The sequence below is a fragment of the Diospyros lotus genome, chromosome 4 (assembly GCF_014633365.1).
Source record: "Diospyros lotus cultivar Yz01 chromosome 4, ASM1463336v1, whole genome shotgun sequence".
NCBI classification, from domain to species: Eukaryota; Viridiplantae; Streptophyta; class Magnoliopsida; order Ericales; family Ebenaceae; genus Diospyros; species Diospyros lotus.
In genome coordinates this window covers 38,110,089-38,127,001 of record NC_068341.1, presented here as the reverse complement: position 1 = coordinate 38,127,001, position 16,913 = coordinate 38,110,089, and the positions used below count along the sequence as shown (strand labels likewise).

Sequence of the window (16,913 nt, the reverse complement as noted above, 5' to 3'; positions counted from 1 at the left end):
CCCCTCTCTCTCTTTCTTATAGGTCGTCGTCCTGAGTCTACATGAACCCTGACCGACTACCATGCATCTACCCCGTCTGAATACCTTTTGGGCTGAATGTAAGCAAAGAACCCCTAGGTTAAGCGTGTTTGAACTGGGGAAGCTCAAGAATAGGTAACCCCTAGGAAGTTCGCATAGGCCCATCAGGGTAAATTATTTCGATTCTTCCTATCGCTCAATACGGGATGTTACACATGGTATCAGATCCGACACTTGGAGAAGGCGGTCTGATGAAAGCGGGGAATGACACCGGGGCTCGAGGGCCTGAACAAGGAGCGGCTCTTTGCAGGCTTCTAGGATAGTAGCCCCAAATGGGAAAGTTAGGATCAGTTGTAAGGTCGCATAACGAGGATATCATGTGCTCAAAGAAAGGAGAATGTAATACCCCAAGAGTCCAGAGAATGGTAGTATATATAAAGGATAAGTAAAGAAGGAAACAACACTAGCTGGATACCTTTTGGGCTGAATGTAAGCAAAGAACTCTCAGGTTAACCGTGCTTGAGTTGGGAAAACTCAAGAATGGGTAACCTCTGGAAAGATTGCGTAGGCCCATCAGGATAAGTTATTCCGATTATTCCTATCGCTCGGTGCGGGATGTTACAGCGTTCAACGTTCACTTAGGTTAACTGTAGACAACACTGTTTTCGACCAATAATGTGTATATATTCATGCCTCTGGCTGCCCATCTAGTAGATTGGTTTAGCGACAGCCATGGTGATAGAGTTCAAGCACCTAGTGGTGGCCAAGTTCAAGGACAGTGTGGCCATGGAATAGCTCTTGAAGGAAATGGAGGAGATTGCCATTTCATTGGGTTTATACCTCCAGCATATGTAACACTCAGAAGTCTTTTAATATAGGACATTGAAAGCTTGGAAATGCTGAGACGAGGCTTCACCCATGCTTTCTTGCTTATATTCAAAAGCAATGAGGATTTGGCTACCTTTGTTGGGCACCCAAAACATGTGGAATTCTCAACTACATTTTCAACAGCTGTGAGGCTCGATAAGATTGTGGTGCTTGATTTCCAAGCTATTTACAAGTTTTGGGACCCCCTTTTTAAGGGCCCTAAGCATAGGCCTTAGTGGCCTATGCCTTAAGCTGACCCTACATCTAAGAATGTTATTGACTCGCTCAACCTTATCCTTTTTTACGACTCATGAGCCTCCTAGTGACCAGTTCCCAATCTCGTGCGTGTAGAACACTAGTAAGGGATTATCATCAACCTTTTATTTTTTTTTCTTGTCAGGGTGAACTACAAGTCTTATCCTACCAAAGTGAACTCTGAGCTCAAGACGTACTCCTTTTTCCTCAATCTTCTTGGTCTCCCCGATTAGCCTTTTCCACGTCTCAGACGATAAATTGTCTAACATAACCCTGATTAAGCAAGTCTTGGATTTCTTCTCTTCACTATTTATAATCTTCATTGTCATGCCCATGGTTTCTATGAAACTGGAAATACTCCACCTAATCTCATTTGTGGGTCGAGGTCTTCAACTTGTTTAGCTTCTTCAGATATTCCTTGTCTTCAATCACCATCAATATTTTAGTCATCAAGGTATTCAAAATGGTATACATTGTTAGACTCCTTTAGGGGTTGGGTTGATCTTTTTAGTCCAATACTCTTCCTCTATGAGTATCCAAATGTCCTTGTTGTTTCAAGACCTATTTGTCATTTTCCTTTCTCTTAGATTACTCTGCTCTCCTCATACGATGCATTTCCTTAACACTCATATATTTGCTTACTTCTTTAAGGGTATTTGAGAAGTAAATCAAGTGGTTCTTTACAAAAGAATCGAGTAGTCTACCTTTCTTTAATTTATTCTACAAGGACATTATGGCAATACATTGATTAAAATCTCAAATCCCAAGAGTTTCTATGTTAAAATGGGCCACGTAATCTCTTAATGACTCATCTTAAAAGGTGAAGTGAGTGAGAAAGCTCACTTTAATTTCTTCGAAATAGTGAATAGATCTATGAGTAAACCTAAGTACCAGTATCAGGTATCTCCATCTAGGGTCGCGATAAGGCCGACGCCACGTATCATCTAAGGTAGATTGGACTAGCATATGGGAGATGAAAAGCTTAATGTGATCTAAGGGATCTGTAATCCCATTGTAGAGCTTAATGGTCTAGATGTGTGGAATCTCTCCAATAGGACTTCCACCATTATAGCCTAACTAAGGGGTTATGAGGGGTCCCTTCCTCATATCTATTTCCTTTCTTTCGTTTGTGCCATCTTTCTGTCCAAATATCTAAGGCATCTTTCTTAAGGAGTTTCACTTTTACGAGTCTAAGGAGAAACAAAACCTCTATTTTTCAAGCACTAACGACTGAAACCATTTCCTCAAAAGTGGCGAATTATTTCTCTCTGTTGCCAATGATGGTCCTTGCTTTTGGAATCCTAAGAACAATAATGATTTTCTCCAGAGTGGTGATCATTGCGTTGATGAAGGTTCATGCTTAAAATTAATAGACCTTCTTCCCTACTACCCAATGGAGGTAGTTGGTAATTTAGTAAAATGGTGCACCTGATTTTCAAGTTGCATAACTTGATTTGAGGGTAGTTAGTTCCCTAATGGTCAAGGGGTGATTAATCCACAATGACGGGGATTAGAGCCTTAGTGTGGCTTAAATTCTAATGCTTGTAACTCGTGTTGGTATGTCCTCGATGATGAGGCAAGTTATACGATGAACTAGGCAACTACTTGGTAGACAATTGGGTTGCGACCAAAGTCAATCACGTGTGAACGAAGATAGAAACTTTTCTCACGATGGGCACTAAAGTGATGAGGATCTTGGAGTCACACTACAAGAAAAATTAGTTTTAGTGACAAATTTTGTGACGAGGATGCTCCCATCACTAATTTGTGACGGATTTAGTGATGGAAAGCCATCACTAAAGTGGTTTAGTGACGGTTTGAAATTACTGTCACAAAATTACGATGGGGTAGCTATTTCCATCTCAAATCAGTGACGGGATGGCGTATCCCGTCGCAAATCAACGACGGGATACATTGTCCCGTCACAAAATAGCGACGGGATAAATCTCCCGTCGCATTTCTGTGACGGGACCGAGCTGTCCCATCGCAGAACTGCGACGGGACTGACGCCCTGTCCCAGAACTGCGACGGGGATTGACTCCCAGTCGCAGAACTGCGACGGGACATGTCAGTCCTGTCGCAAAACTGTGACGGGGCTGACATGTCCCGTCGCAAAAACTGCGACGGGACATGTCAGCCCCGTCACAGATTTTACTTTAAAATGCCCCCCTTCTTCCTCACTTCGAACGAGCCCTCTCTTCTATTTCACCCCCTCTCTCAGTTTTCTCTCTTTGCGGTGCTCATTAGTGAAGGTAAGTAATTATTTTGTATTTTTTAGTTTATTTTAGTTTTAATTATTTTATGTTAGTTTAGTTGTAGTTATTTGTGTTAGTTTAGTTTAATAGTATAATTTAGTTGTGTTAGTTTAGTTGTAGTTATTTTATTTTTGTGTTAGTTTAGTAGTTTATTTTATATTAGTTGTTGAGTTTAATGATTATTTTATATTAATTAGTTTAGTTTTAGTTTAATTGTTTATATTATTTGTAATGTTTAGAAATTAAAATGTGAACTTTATTAATTGTTTATAAATTACTTCTTTAGTTATTTTGTTTTGTAATTGTATTAATAACATTTATTTTTTTGTTTTTAATTTAAAACATATTTTTAATTTAAAATACTGTAATTTTAAATAAAATACGTAAAAAATAAAATACTAAAAGTAAATACAATATTTATGAAAACATATATTTTGTTGCCATAAGATTAAATATAGACATTAAAAATTAAAAAATTCCTATTTAAAACATTAAAAATAGTAAAATTGTAAAATTAGAATATTTAAAATAATGTACGAAATAAATTAGATAATTATTTTAAAAATTAAAATAGAATTTAAAAAGGTATAAATTTTAATTTTTTTTATTTAAAATAAAACACTAAAAATTAAAAATTACATGAGAAATAAATTAGATAAATATTTAAATTCAAATATATAAGAAATACAATATTAAAAATAAAATACTATTAATGAGTAATATAATTTATTGTTATAAAATAAAATAAGTACACTAATGGATTTTAATATTTTTATTTAAAATTTCACATAAGTACACTAATGAGTAATATTTTTTATGTAAACGTGGGTAATATTAATATTAATTTTCTTTTTAATGTTAAATTTGTTTTATTTTTAATGTGAATGTGGGTAATATTAATTTTTTTAATATTTTATTTAAATTTTAAAAAAATTCTTGTTATTTTAAAATTTTTTTATTCTTATAATAGAAAATATTAATTTTAATTTTAATAAATATTAATTTTTTAAAAAATATTTTAATATAAATTTTAATTTTATAAATTTAAAAATTAAAAATATATTTTTTGAAATTAAAAATATATTAATTTCGTAAAAATAAATTATTGATTTAAAATATTAATATTAATTCTTTTTCAAAATTATTATTTTTTATTTAAAAATATCTACGACGGGTTGTCCCGTTGCAGATTGGCCGTATTAATTTTATTTTTTTAAATAAAATTATTTATTTAATATATTTTTTTATTTAAGAATATTTGTGACGGGGTACTGCCCATCACAGAGTCCGTCGCAGATTGTTCGTTTTAGTTTTATTATTTTAAATAAAATTATTTATTTAATTTTTTTTATTTAAGAATATTTGTGACGGGGTAGTACTGTCCGTCACAGATCTGTGACGTGGTAGTCCTGTCCATCACTGACGGACAGGACTACCCCGTCACAGATCTGTAACAGGTGTCTCGTCACAAATCTGTGACGGAATTGCTCTCTCGTCACAGATCTGCGACGGGTTACTCTCACCCTGTCACTAAAATTCTGTCACGCCCCTTTTTATGACGGTTCATTACCTTGTCATTAAACCCGTCACAGAAAAATTTTGTGACGAATTTTATGTTTTTAGTGACGGATTTTTCCGTCACTAAAACTGATTTTTCTTGTAGTGTCAATCATCACTTGAGCCATGCGATAATCCTGCTCTCTTTTGGTTTTTTTCTCAATTTTTAGATAATCCTAGCAATCCTCAATCCTCAATCCTGAGCTTATCATAACTAGTATCCTATGAAAGAATGGCGGGCCCTAGTTTCCCGATAGATTTTCCAACTCTCGAGTTAGTCATTATACTAAAGAATAAATGCATAATAAATTATACACTTAGTAGATCTCACCTTTATATAGGTCAACTAAAAGTTCAATACAGGCCAGGATTAATGATACATGGCTATTGAGATGGCAACACTTCAAATTTATCATTTTATTCAAACTTTAAAATGATTAATTTTATATGTATATGTTTAATTGTATTTTAATTATAAAATACCTTAATAATCATCTAACATAAATATAGTCATGTTAAGATGAGGTAATGGCACATATTTTCTACAGTGACATCTATTTCATACATTAGACTGTTACATTACATTAGGAAGTATAGAAGTGTACACTCAAGAGTAGGGTGAATTGGATCTTTCAAAAACTTTTAAGTTTGATAAAATATTATTACAAAAATTGTTTTATGTATTTTTGTAACTTGAAAAACTATGCTAGAAATATAAACTAAATATGCATCGTTTATGAAAATCAAAATATACAAGAGATTAAACTTGCTAAAATTAAACTTGAAAAAATAAAATCAGAGTAAAAATGCAGCATACAAGATTTATGGTGGTTCGATTAATTGTCTACATCTACTACCTTAACTCCTCACTATAGATTTAAACAATCAATTAATTGTATTAGCTTTTGCACGTTAAACTATAATCTTAACTTTTACAAACTCAACTGAAATCTCAACTTTTATGGACTAAACAATAACCATTATAAGTCTTTTCATGGGATATGGAAACAACACTTAGAGAAAAATAATTGAGCAAAAGCTCACACAAACAACTCTCAAAAGGATGTGAATGGAAGCTCACAAGAGATTTAAGAAATCACAATAAGAGAGTGTAGAGCTAACTTGCTCCATTTGACCTCTAATTAAGTTTTGATGATTAACAAAAAGAATATTTTAAATAATATACAAATTGTAGTCCCTAATTATTTTTGATGAATTTATAAAATATGTGTTATCAAAAGTGGTATTTTTCATTAAAATTAGTTTTCAAGTAAATATAAAATGCATAAAAATATTTTTTTTTTGAAAATCTGGACCACAAAGTCGACTTCTTCTTGGGAAATTTGACTCTTGTGAAGCTTTAGTTGACTTGGCCGAGAGCATGTTTTGTAGAGTTGATCAGACCGAAAACCAATTTTTTGACAATTGACTCTTGCCTGAAGAAGTCGACTCCCAGCTCTAGAAGTCAACTCCTATTCAAATGAAAATCGACTCCTCTTTGGGAAAGTTAACTTTCTAAACCCAACAATCATTTTTGTTTACCATTATGCTGCTCGTCCAACAGTGCCTATATATATGTGAGGTTGGAAATGGTAAAGAAGTTTTGCTATCTTGAATATCAAAATGCACCCACAAGATCTCAAAAGACTCTCAATCTATTTCCAAGTAAACGAAGGCTCTCAAACTCCATTGCACATCCATCCAAGAGCCTGAAGGCAAGTGGAGAAAAGCTATTTAAGTCAAATCTAAATCTCTCCGTCAACTAAGGCTACTGATTTATTTGTATATCATTATCTTGCATATTGTTCTTATTGATTTATTCATTTGTGTCCAAATGTGGGCAATCATTATATTCATTTAAGTTCTTGTTGTGGATTGTATTGGTTGCCTAGAATTGTTGAAAATCTAGGTGTGTATTAGTTTCCAATATGAGATAAGGTGAAAACCTTGGTGTTGGATTTAGTGGAACCCTAAGAGTAGTTAGACCTTGGGAGAGTAGATTAGGTGTGTGGAATACAATGAACCACTATATATTATATGTTGTCTATTGCCATACTTTTAATTGTCTTGTTATATCTTGTAACTTGCAATATAACAATTTCAAACAAACTCACTTATACATATCTATACAAGATTAATTTTTATAAAATCATATATCAAGAATTTTTCATAAGAAAATTACTAAAAATTCTAAACACTCTATTCAGCCCCTATTCCCATCTTGAGTGGTCATTCTCAAAGGGGCAAACAGAAAGTATAAAAGGTATGAAATCAAAGTACTTCGCTCTCTCTCTCTCTCTTGATGTGAGATCACTTTGAAAAAGACTAGAGAACAGATGACTTAAAGCTCAGCACTCCTTTTTCTTTCTCTTCTTTTTCATTCTCCTAGAGAGAACTCTTAATAGATAAGCTCAGTGTATGTGTGTAACCTCATTTTCGTGCATGCCATGCACCTTTGCAGTTTGTACAAAGAATAATAAATTGAAGCCTGCAAACCTGCAAGATATTTATATTTTTTTATGTTCCAACGATTAGTATATATTCTTTAAGCTCAAAACATTTTTAAATTACATAAGAGAATGTTCAGACAACTTTTTGCAATGATTAGATTATCCAAAAGTCAAAACTATGTGCATTTAATTTGTTTGTAACAACTATATTTTTCAAATTCAACATAGTATTAGTCAAGTAATCTTAGGTGATACTCAAGTAAGTTGCATAGTTAATTGAGTAATATTAAGAGTTAGTCAATTAAGCTTATCTTTACTCGACTATTGAAAGGTATTACTCGATTAAGCTCATCAGTATGTTTTAGTCATTACTCGACTAAAATGTTTGTTATTCAACTAAATAATAATAATACTCGATTAAAAACTCATCTTAGTCGATTAACATTTTAACCACTTGTGAATTTGAAATTGTTACTCGATTAAACACTTTTGTTACTCAATTAAAGTATGTCATTACTTGAGTCTATTTTTTAGTCGATTAATAAATCAGATACAAAGACTCACATTCTATTCAATAATACTTACTTTACTAAGATACTTAGCTACTCGATTAAGCATACATGATACTCAATTAAGGTCAATCTTTTAGTCGATTAATGTTCAAGTATAAAGACTTGACATTTTGGCCTTAATTATTACTCAATTAAACCTTTAAGTTACTCAACTAATAAAACACTTTGTCGATTAACATTCTAGTTACTTGATTAATGCTTTTTCATCATATATTCGAGTAAAACAGTACATAATTGATCAATTCTTTGAACATTAGGTGTTGCTCAATTACTAATAGTCAGTTACTCAAGTAATATTTGAAAGTTAGTTATATGCTCGATTAGTTTTGGATTTTACTCAATTAAGTTGTGTGTTACTCGATTAATGAACAACCTTACTCGATTAGGTCTTTAGAGTTTAGCTTTACTCTATTAAGATATTTTCATTAAAATTTTGTATTTAATTTTCATCATCAAAACATTTTTAGAATTAAACACAATAGTATCCTTTTTTTTATGATGACAAAATTTTATTGTGTCATGTAAACATTAATCCCAAATGATCCATCTTTTCTCTCCCTTTTTGTCATTAGCAAAAACGATAAGAGGATGATCAAGATACCAATATACCTTCCCTTTTTTGTTGTTTTAATTCCTTTGAGAAATAAGTCATCAAAATCAACAAAAACTCCCCCTAAGCTTATGTCTAGAATTTTCAAGATATATTCCACTTGAATATGCCTGATACCATTTGAACATTATAGAGGACAATTAATTTAAAGTTGCAAGATTTTTGTATTGAGATTTTAGTTTCCCTATTTGCATTATTTCTCCCCTTATTTTTAAGGGTATGTTTTTCTCCTTCTTTTTGTATAAACTAAGATGTATAGAGTCCGATTAACATCAGTAGTTTACTCAAGTAATACTTCTTTCAAATAATATTTTGATTATTCGATTAATATTCCTTATTAATCAAGTATGATTTCAATGATTGCTGGCATAATTATGAATTTTAGTCAACTAATTTTCACCATTAGTTGAGTAGTAAGTGTTGGAGAGTTAGCTCTCTCTCTCTCTTCAGTAATATCTATGTTTAGCAATTATTTTCCTACAAGACAAGTATTACACTAAATTTTTTTAGGCTCAATAGTAACAAATTTTCAATAAAATCCAAACGTTTCAATTTTAACAATTGTATCTCGATTTAATCAATTAGTTACAATTTTATTTACAGCCTGAATCCGATTCGAGAGGCGTGTGCCTTTGCTAATGTGGCACACAACCTCTCATTAAAAAATATTTAAGTAGGCCCCACATGTACACATATAAAAAAAATAAAAAAAATATTGTTAAATATATATGTGCATTAAATATTATATATATATATACAGAGATAGAGAGAGAGTGTGTGTGTTAAATATTTTATATATATATATAGAGAGAGAGAGAGAGAGAAAGAGAAAGTGTGTATGTATGTGGGTTAAATATTATATATAGAGAGAGAGAAAGAGAGAAGAGTGGGTAAGGGATGGAGCTGGATCGTTTGGGCCCAATCTCGGTCCATCTCCCGACCCAATCTCAGCCCATCTCATGGCCCCATCCTAGCCCTATGCTAGCATGTAGCAACATCATTATAGCCTCTACTGGGTATCCGCACGCCTGCTTAAATCCCATCCTTAAATCCTATCCTTATAAATGGCGAATTTTATCCTCATTAATGAGGATCCTATCGACACCATGCTGCCACCTAGGAACCCCCATCAACGTCGGATACTCAGTCCTATCACCTACAAACGCACGACACATGCATGTAAGAGGACGTCTCCTCCTCCTATATCAACTAGCTTTTTTAGAGTCAATGTATGTTCTGCTCTCTGACCTACCAATACATTGTCATTTCTTTACTCTATCACTCACTCGAGCGTCGAAGTACTTATAGGTGCCATTCGCCCCCCGGACGGACCCGTCGTCGGAGCCCGCTCCTTGCCGTTGCGATCCCGTCTCCGACCGCTTTCTTTGGTCAAGAAGGAACAAGAGAGACGACGATGGCAACAATGACGAAGGAGGAGAAAGACTGAACGAACCAAAGTTGGATACCGTTGGGCGAATCAATTAGGGCTTTTATGGATAGATGGAACTGAAGATGGATGAAATCAAAGAATCAAGAGGAAAGCGAGAGGGTCTGAACTTACATTTGGAGGAGGAGAGAAAGGTTAGGGTTTTGTTTAGAGACGAAAAAGAAAAATTTGTTACATGGATCATCTAAAAGCCTTGTCTTTGTTTCCCAAATTCTCATTCAATTCTCTACCCACAGATTGAGTTAAATTCTTAGAAACGATTCAATAAAATAAGACGAACCAGTTTAACCCAAGACTAAGCAGTCATAATTTATCCCATCTGAGAATCTAGAAGTTAAATTGAGATTCTCATATGGATCATCTAAAGATGATTTGGTGAAAGAAGATGAACAACAAAATCTCCTTTGTCATCGTCGCTGTCGTCATTGGTCACCCTTGCTCACATCTCTCTCTCTATATATATATATATATATATATATTTAACATAATTTTTTTTTTTTTACACGTAGATGTAAGATCTACTTAAATATTTTTTAATAACAAGTGGCATGCCACATCAACAAAAATACAAGCCTCTTGAATCAAATTGGGGTAGTAGATAAAATTGTAATTAATTGAATCAAAATTAAAATATTTAAATTAAATTGTAAAAACATGATAAGGTTCAACTTTTCGCTGCTAGCCAAGCAATTATGATAGAATTGACATTAAATTGACGAATTAACGTTATAGGATTTAATTACGTCAATGCTCCCTCTACCTATGCAGCCCATACGCCATGACCTATTGGTCCATTCAACATGATGCACCTACCACCCATTCCATTCACCTACTGGTCATTTGCAGCATCTACTTGTTGTCTATGGACATGCGTTATCACACGTCGACAAAATGTACATGACACCGACTCTAGAACATTCCTCTTATTTATAGCTAATTAATTCACAAGCATTTATTCCTGATTAGAGTATTATGTTAGGTGTTGATTTACAAGCATTTACGCTTAGTGACATGAAATTTAATTTAATATTTATAGTCTGGTAGTCATGTGTTAGTTGACGAATTCTACGATATCTAGTGTTGTTATTAAAATATAATAATAAATTTTTTTATACAAGAAGTATCATAGGTGTGGTCTCTGAAAAATCTACCTAGAAAGAAATTGGTTAGAGGTATAGATGAGTCTCACCCGTAGGCTTTTCTTTGATATTTAAATCAATCATCAAATGAAGTACAGAAAGCCAATAGAATTAAGGTTTTTATAGTGTTGTGAGCATATTTTTGTTAAAAACTAGTCTCTTATTTATAGAAGGGAATAAATTAAAAAGTGGGAAGAGTCTCTTATTTATAGAAGAGAGAGCCACAATCTTCGGGAGACATTTCAAACTTTCTCTTGGATTTGTAGACGAGCACATCAAAAATAAGTTTAGCTCGATCTTCTTAATCTCCCAGTTATACCAATCCCTCAGCCAAAGCTCTCACTTTAGTCCTTTGCAAACCTCTCACAAGTCTCTCATAAGTCTCTTGTGACTAAGCCTCTCATGGGTCTCTTGCCACGAGTAAGTCTTTCGCAAGTCTCTCACAAGTTTTTCATAGGTCTCCCACTTTAGTCTCTCGCAAACCCCTCATTTAAGTCTCTTAGTCACTTGGAATGGAATTTCTTCTTTCAATAAACTTTTTACACCTCTTTTTTTGAGGTTGGACCCATCCTTAGTATAGGCTCACTTTTTTGGACAACACCTAGAATTATTGTGGTTGAGACGTGAGACGTATGTTGTCTCCATTGGCACAAGATTGGATTGAGTATTTGTGAAGTCTTTGTGGAAAAGAACAGTTTGATGGATATTATGTGTTGTGGGACGTGGTCAAGAAGATCACTATACCATGGAGGATTTGCGATCTAAGTGTTCTGTCTTACTCAAATTTCTCTATAATTTGTATTGGATATATAATCTAATTAAAAAACATATATTTACATGCAAGTTAAACCGATGTAGCAAGACAGTTGCGGGAGGCTTCATCCTTTTTTTTTTTTTTTTTTTTTATCTTCAAACAATATTTGAACATATATATATATATATGTTTAATTGTTGTTTGTATTAACGAATGATTATACGATTACAAATTCTTTAACCTATGATTATGGTTAGATTTGTTCTCTTACTCGCATCCAGCAAAACGCGAACATGCAAAGGTGGGGAGATCTTGCGTCAGACAAATGTTATGTTGTCTAACACGAACAACATAACATTCTCGTGATTATAACATATATGTGTTTTTTTAATTAAATCATTTTATTCTTTTGATTACCTTTTGTTTATTATGTTTTCTTAATAATCATATTATTTACTGGCTTCATATAATATTATTCTCGTATGTTTCCGATATCTTAAGGTACATTTGTATTCAATGAAGTGAAGGAGGGATTGATTTTTGTGACTTTGTCTATTGGTTTCTTAATCATCATTCTTAAATGCTAAATTTAAATCATTTTGAATATTCTTGCCTTGTAGTTGTAGGTTCACTTCATCAAAAGTTTGGGAGTTATGGAACTAAATAATTTCTAGTCCATCCTCTACCAAAATTGGAGGTATATATCTACACCATGAGTGACATGATTTAATCGCTCTTTTTGGGTGGTGGAAAATCACTATTTTTTTTTATGTTTATTTGGTAATGTATGCACCTCGTAAGTGACAGGATTTGATTACTCCCTTCACGTGATGGGTGATCAGTCGGTAGTTGCATCGGCGGCCATAAAAAGAAAAGAGAGCAGCGAGTAAGGTAGTGATGGATTTTGAAAATTCATAATTCAGACGAGAATATGTTGATCTTTTTTGACACCCTTTGATAACTCTATCGATTGATCTATCGTGCAAAGTAGCACTGCTCTTACTAGTAATTCTAACAAAGACAACATTTTCCTAACAGATTTAGCGGCGATAGTGAAAATTATTGAGTAAGAATGTCGACAATTATTCTATATGGCTTTTATCTGGTGTCGACTAAAAGTGTTGGGAAATTTTTTTTTTTTGACAATTTTTGCCATCTTTCTTGGCGATTTTTAACGGCTGGAAAAGACCTAATTTCTAAGTAGTGTCTTTAGCCACACGTTTTTATAAATGACACTTAAGTGGGCATTAGAAATATATATAATACAATAATAATTATAAAATATTATTCTTTTGTGCCAAATGACATATTTTGGGCGAAGAAAATGTCTCTAAGTTGCCATTTTTGGGATGTTGCCACTTTCGGTGGATCAAACGCCTAAAAGTGGCACGTCTCTGCAAATGTATAAAAAGGCTGAGCAATTAAGCAAGTGAGAAGGCATCGGCAACCATGGCTTCAAGGGTGCCGATGTGGGCTCTTGGGGCTCTGCTTTTGGCATTGGTGGGTGGCGGAGCCGCCGCTGGGGCCGCCGGAAAATGTAGCTTTCCGGCGATATTCAATTTCGGAGACTCCAATTCCGACACCGGAACTACATTTGTTGCCTTCAATGACCTTTCTTATCCCTATGGCATGAGTTATAAAGAGAATGCTAAAAGGTTCAGCGACGGTCGTGTCATCATCGACTATTTAGGTAATTTTTTCTGCCCATTGCTACTGGCAAAAATTCTGTGCAATGAATCCATTACCAACTTAGAGATCTAGATATTGTTTAGCGGATGGGTTTTGTGTTCAAATTCACTTTGGATTTGGTTAAGTACGAGATTGTGCATTCAAATCTTCCTAATCGTTTCTTATTGACATTTATAGTTCCTATATACCAAAAAGATGATTTTATTTTTATTTAGAATGTGTCATTTCTAACAAAAGAATTAGTTCTTCTATCCAAGGGGTGGGTCCCCCCCCCCCCCAATGGGGCCCACGCCTCTCCCCTCAAATCTTATTTCCACCATTATTGCCAAAGAAGTATTAGTAAAGGATTGATTGTACTTGAGGTTTTATTGGATGTATTGGTGGATTGTATTTGCATGCATAGAAAACATTAATGCTATTTATCTCGAGCACAGATGAAATAATAATAATATGACAGTATTTGTCTAAAAAAAGATAAAAGGAGATCTAACAGATTTTATTTTTGTATATTATTTAAATTTAAATAGATGTATAATACTAATTAAATACTTGCTCACAGTGGCGGAGCCATGTTTTGACGCCCCAGCTGATTTTTTTATTTTTTATATATATATTATTATAAATAATTATAATTTTTATAATTTGACTAAGACTAAAATTATAATTTAGTCTGAACTCAAATTATTTCTTGGCTCGCCACTGACTGTTCATTTCTATTGAAGATGAATAACATTACTCGTAGAAAACACACACTCACACGGACAGATTGGGCTTGGTTTTTTAATATTATTGATAAAGTCCTCTCTATGCGTTTTTGTATGTGTATGCGTCGATGTGCATTGATGATATGATGCAGCTGAGAATTTGGGATTGCCATATTTGGAGTCACCTCTGGACACAATAGGGACAAGTTACAAGTATGGAGCCAACTTTGCAACAGGAGGATCCAAGATCAGCCCCATACTGCCCGCCTGGGCTGCTTTACCCATCCCCATGTACCTAGACGTCCAAATCTCTGAATTCCTACAATTCAAGTCCCGAACCATCGACTTCTACAACCAACTCAAAAATGATTATAACAGTAGTGAGAGTGAGTTCATCCTAATACCCTTCTTTTTCTTTTCCCTTTCGAACCAAGAAGTGATGGCTGTTGTTTCGGCGGCGTTTAGGGAACCGATCATACATGCCCCAGCTCCCCGACCCTGAGGTTTTTGCCAAAGCTCTCTACACCGTTGACATTGGCCAGAACGACGATTTCTACAACACTTCCATTCCCGTTGTCATTGAGCAGTACTACAGTGGCCTGCAAGTAAGTTGTTTCCCACCTCCTCCTCGTGGTGGGGGTGATGGTGGTGAAGATGATCATTTTTCAATATCAAGCTATATGTATATTTAAGGTAGGAGTTTCCTATGTGTATGTGTGTGTGTGTATATGTATATATAATAATATTTGATGATCAGAGGCTGATTCAATCCGGGGCAAAGTTCTTGTGGCTGCACAACCGGGGCCCTACCGGTTGCATGCCCGTCACCGTTGGCGAATGCCGGCTCAACAAGACTGCTTGTCTGGACAAGGTTAAAGGGTACATTAATTCAGAAAATGAATTGTACGACCAGCACGGCTGTGTGAGAGGCCAAAACAAGAAGACGAAGATGTTCAACAGGCTCTGGAAGCAGAGCGTTGACAAGCTTAGGGCACAATACCCGGATGTTGTTATTACAACCTTCGACATGTACACCGCCAAATCCAAAATCATTGCCAATGCCCAGAAATTTGGTAACTTATTTGATCCCTCCATAGATTACTACTTTTTACTTTTAAGCTATTTTCTTTAAAATATATAAGCATGCAAAACAATCATCATGTATATGCTTTTATGATTTAGTTGGCTTCTAATTAACAAGAGACCCAACTGTTTTGGCAGGTTTTTTAGATCCTTTCAAGCAATGTTGTGGCAACTCTACAGTATTTTGTGGAATTAGACAACCAAATATGGGACCACTCCTTGGCACTGCTTGCCAAGACCCAACAAAATACATTAGTTGGGATGGCATTCACTACTCTCAAGCAGCCAACAAGTTGGTGGCAAATCTTATCATTGAGGGCTCTCTCACTAGCCCTCCGTCAACCCCAATTTCGCGGGCTTGCCACAAGCCATGAATGAATGTGATGTGCATGAAAATGATGTAAATGTCCTTTGAGTTGATTAAAGGCATTGAGATATTATATGTCCATGATATTCTTTTCGTATATAATATTCTTCTTTGAAATATAAACTTTACCCCTATAAAAAGATGTCAGATCATCATCGGAACTCAAAAGTATCACTAAATGCTCCTCCTTTAGTGACACTTTTTTAGTATGATGTCATCTTTACTAGTTATCAATTCATTGAGGACACCAAAATTATAAGAGTAGATAATACATATAAAAAGTTCAAATGTGCAACTTAAAGCTCCTTTTAGTGACATTTTTTTCTAACCAAAAAAAAAAAAAGGTATTACTAACTCAAACGTGTTGCTATAAAATCCTTTAGCAACTCTTCTTAATCCAAAGACACCTTCACAAGCTACTAATTAATACCAATTCATCAGTGACACTAAAATTATAAAAATCTATTATACATATTAAATGATGAGAAAATTAGAAATGCCAAATCAAATGTATTCTTAATATTTATTGGTCGTACAATCTTTAACATGTATATATGTAACGTGATGATTGATTTATAATGATGGAAATAATCACAAATTGAAAGATTATTAAAAGAAATTTTCATTGTGCAATTAGATGGAGAAAATGTTTATTCCTTTTTCTTGTTTGTTGGTTGGAGAAGTAGAAAATCTTTATTGGAATTTTCCATAGCCAGACTTGAAAAGTGTGATGAAAATGGGATTTACCTCAACTTTGGAAGTGTTGAGAACGCTGTCTCCTCTCCTTTTCATTGATATTGGAAGAAAGAATCATCAAGAAGTGGGGGCATGGAGAAGGAAACTTTTTTTCCCTGTAAAAGGAGAAGCAAACTTGGTCAAAGTTTGAAAGAAAAAAGAGTGATAATATATATATATGTATATATATCCTCATGATCATGATGAAGATGAATCCATTCCATGCAGCTAATAGTACATCTTTTTTTTTAAGGTATATTCTTTCTTCTTCCACTTCTTCTCCTTTAGAGGGGAGAAGCATCTGGATGGACCGCATGCACTTAGTTCTTTTTTTCCCAAGTAAAATATTAAAATGAGATAGCTTAATTAGCCAACCACGTTACATATCATATGATTTGATTACAGCAAATA

The 16,913-nt window shown here is 34.1% G+C and overlaps 1 protein-coding gene across 1 annotated transcript; it reads left to right on the top strand.

The window, feature by feature from the left end:
• The first annotated feature begins 13,373 nt into the window (after positions 1–13,373).
• LOC127799829 (GDSL esterase/lipase At3g27950-like) lies at positions 13,374–15,774 on the top strand. Its single transcript, XM_052334046.1, has 5 exons — positions 13,374–13,614; positions 14,470–14,774; positions 14,860–14,922; positions 15,075–15,390; positions 15,539–15,774. The coding sequence occupies exons 1-5, from the start codon at positions 13,374–13,376 to the stop codon at positions 15,772–15,774; spliced, it is 1,161 nt and encodes a 386-aa protein (XP_052190006.1).
• The last annotated feature ends 1,139 nt before the right edge of the window (positions 15,775–16,913 follow it).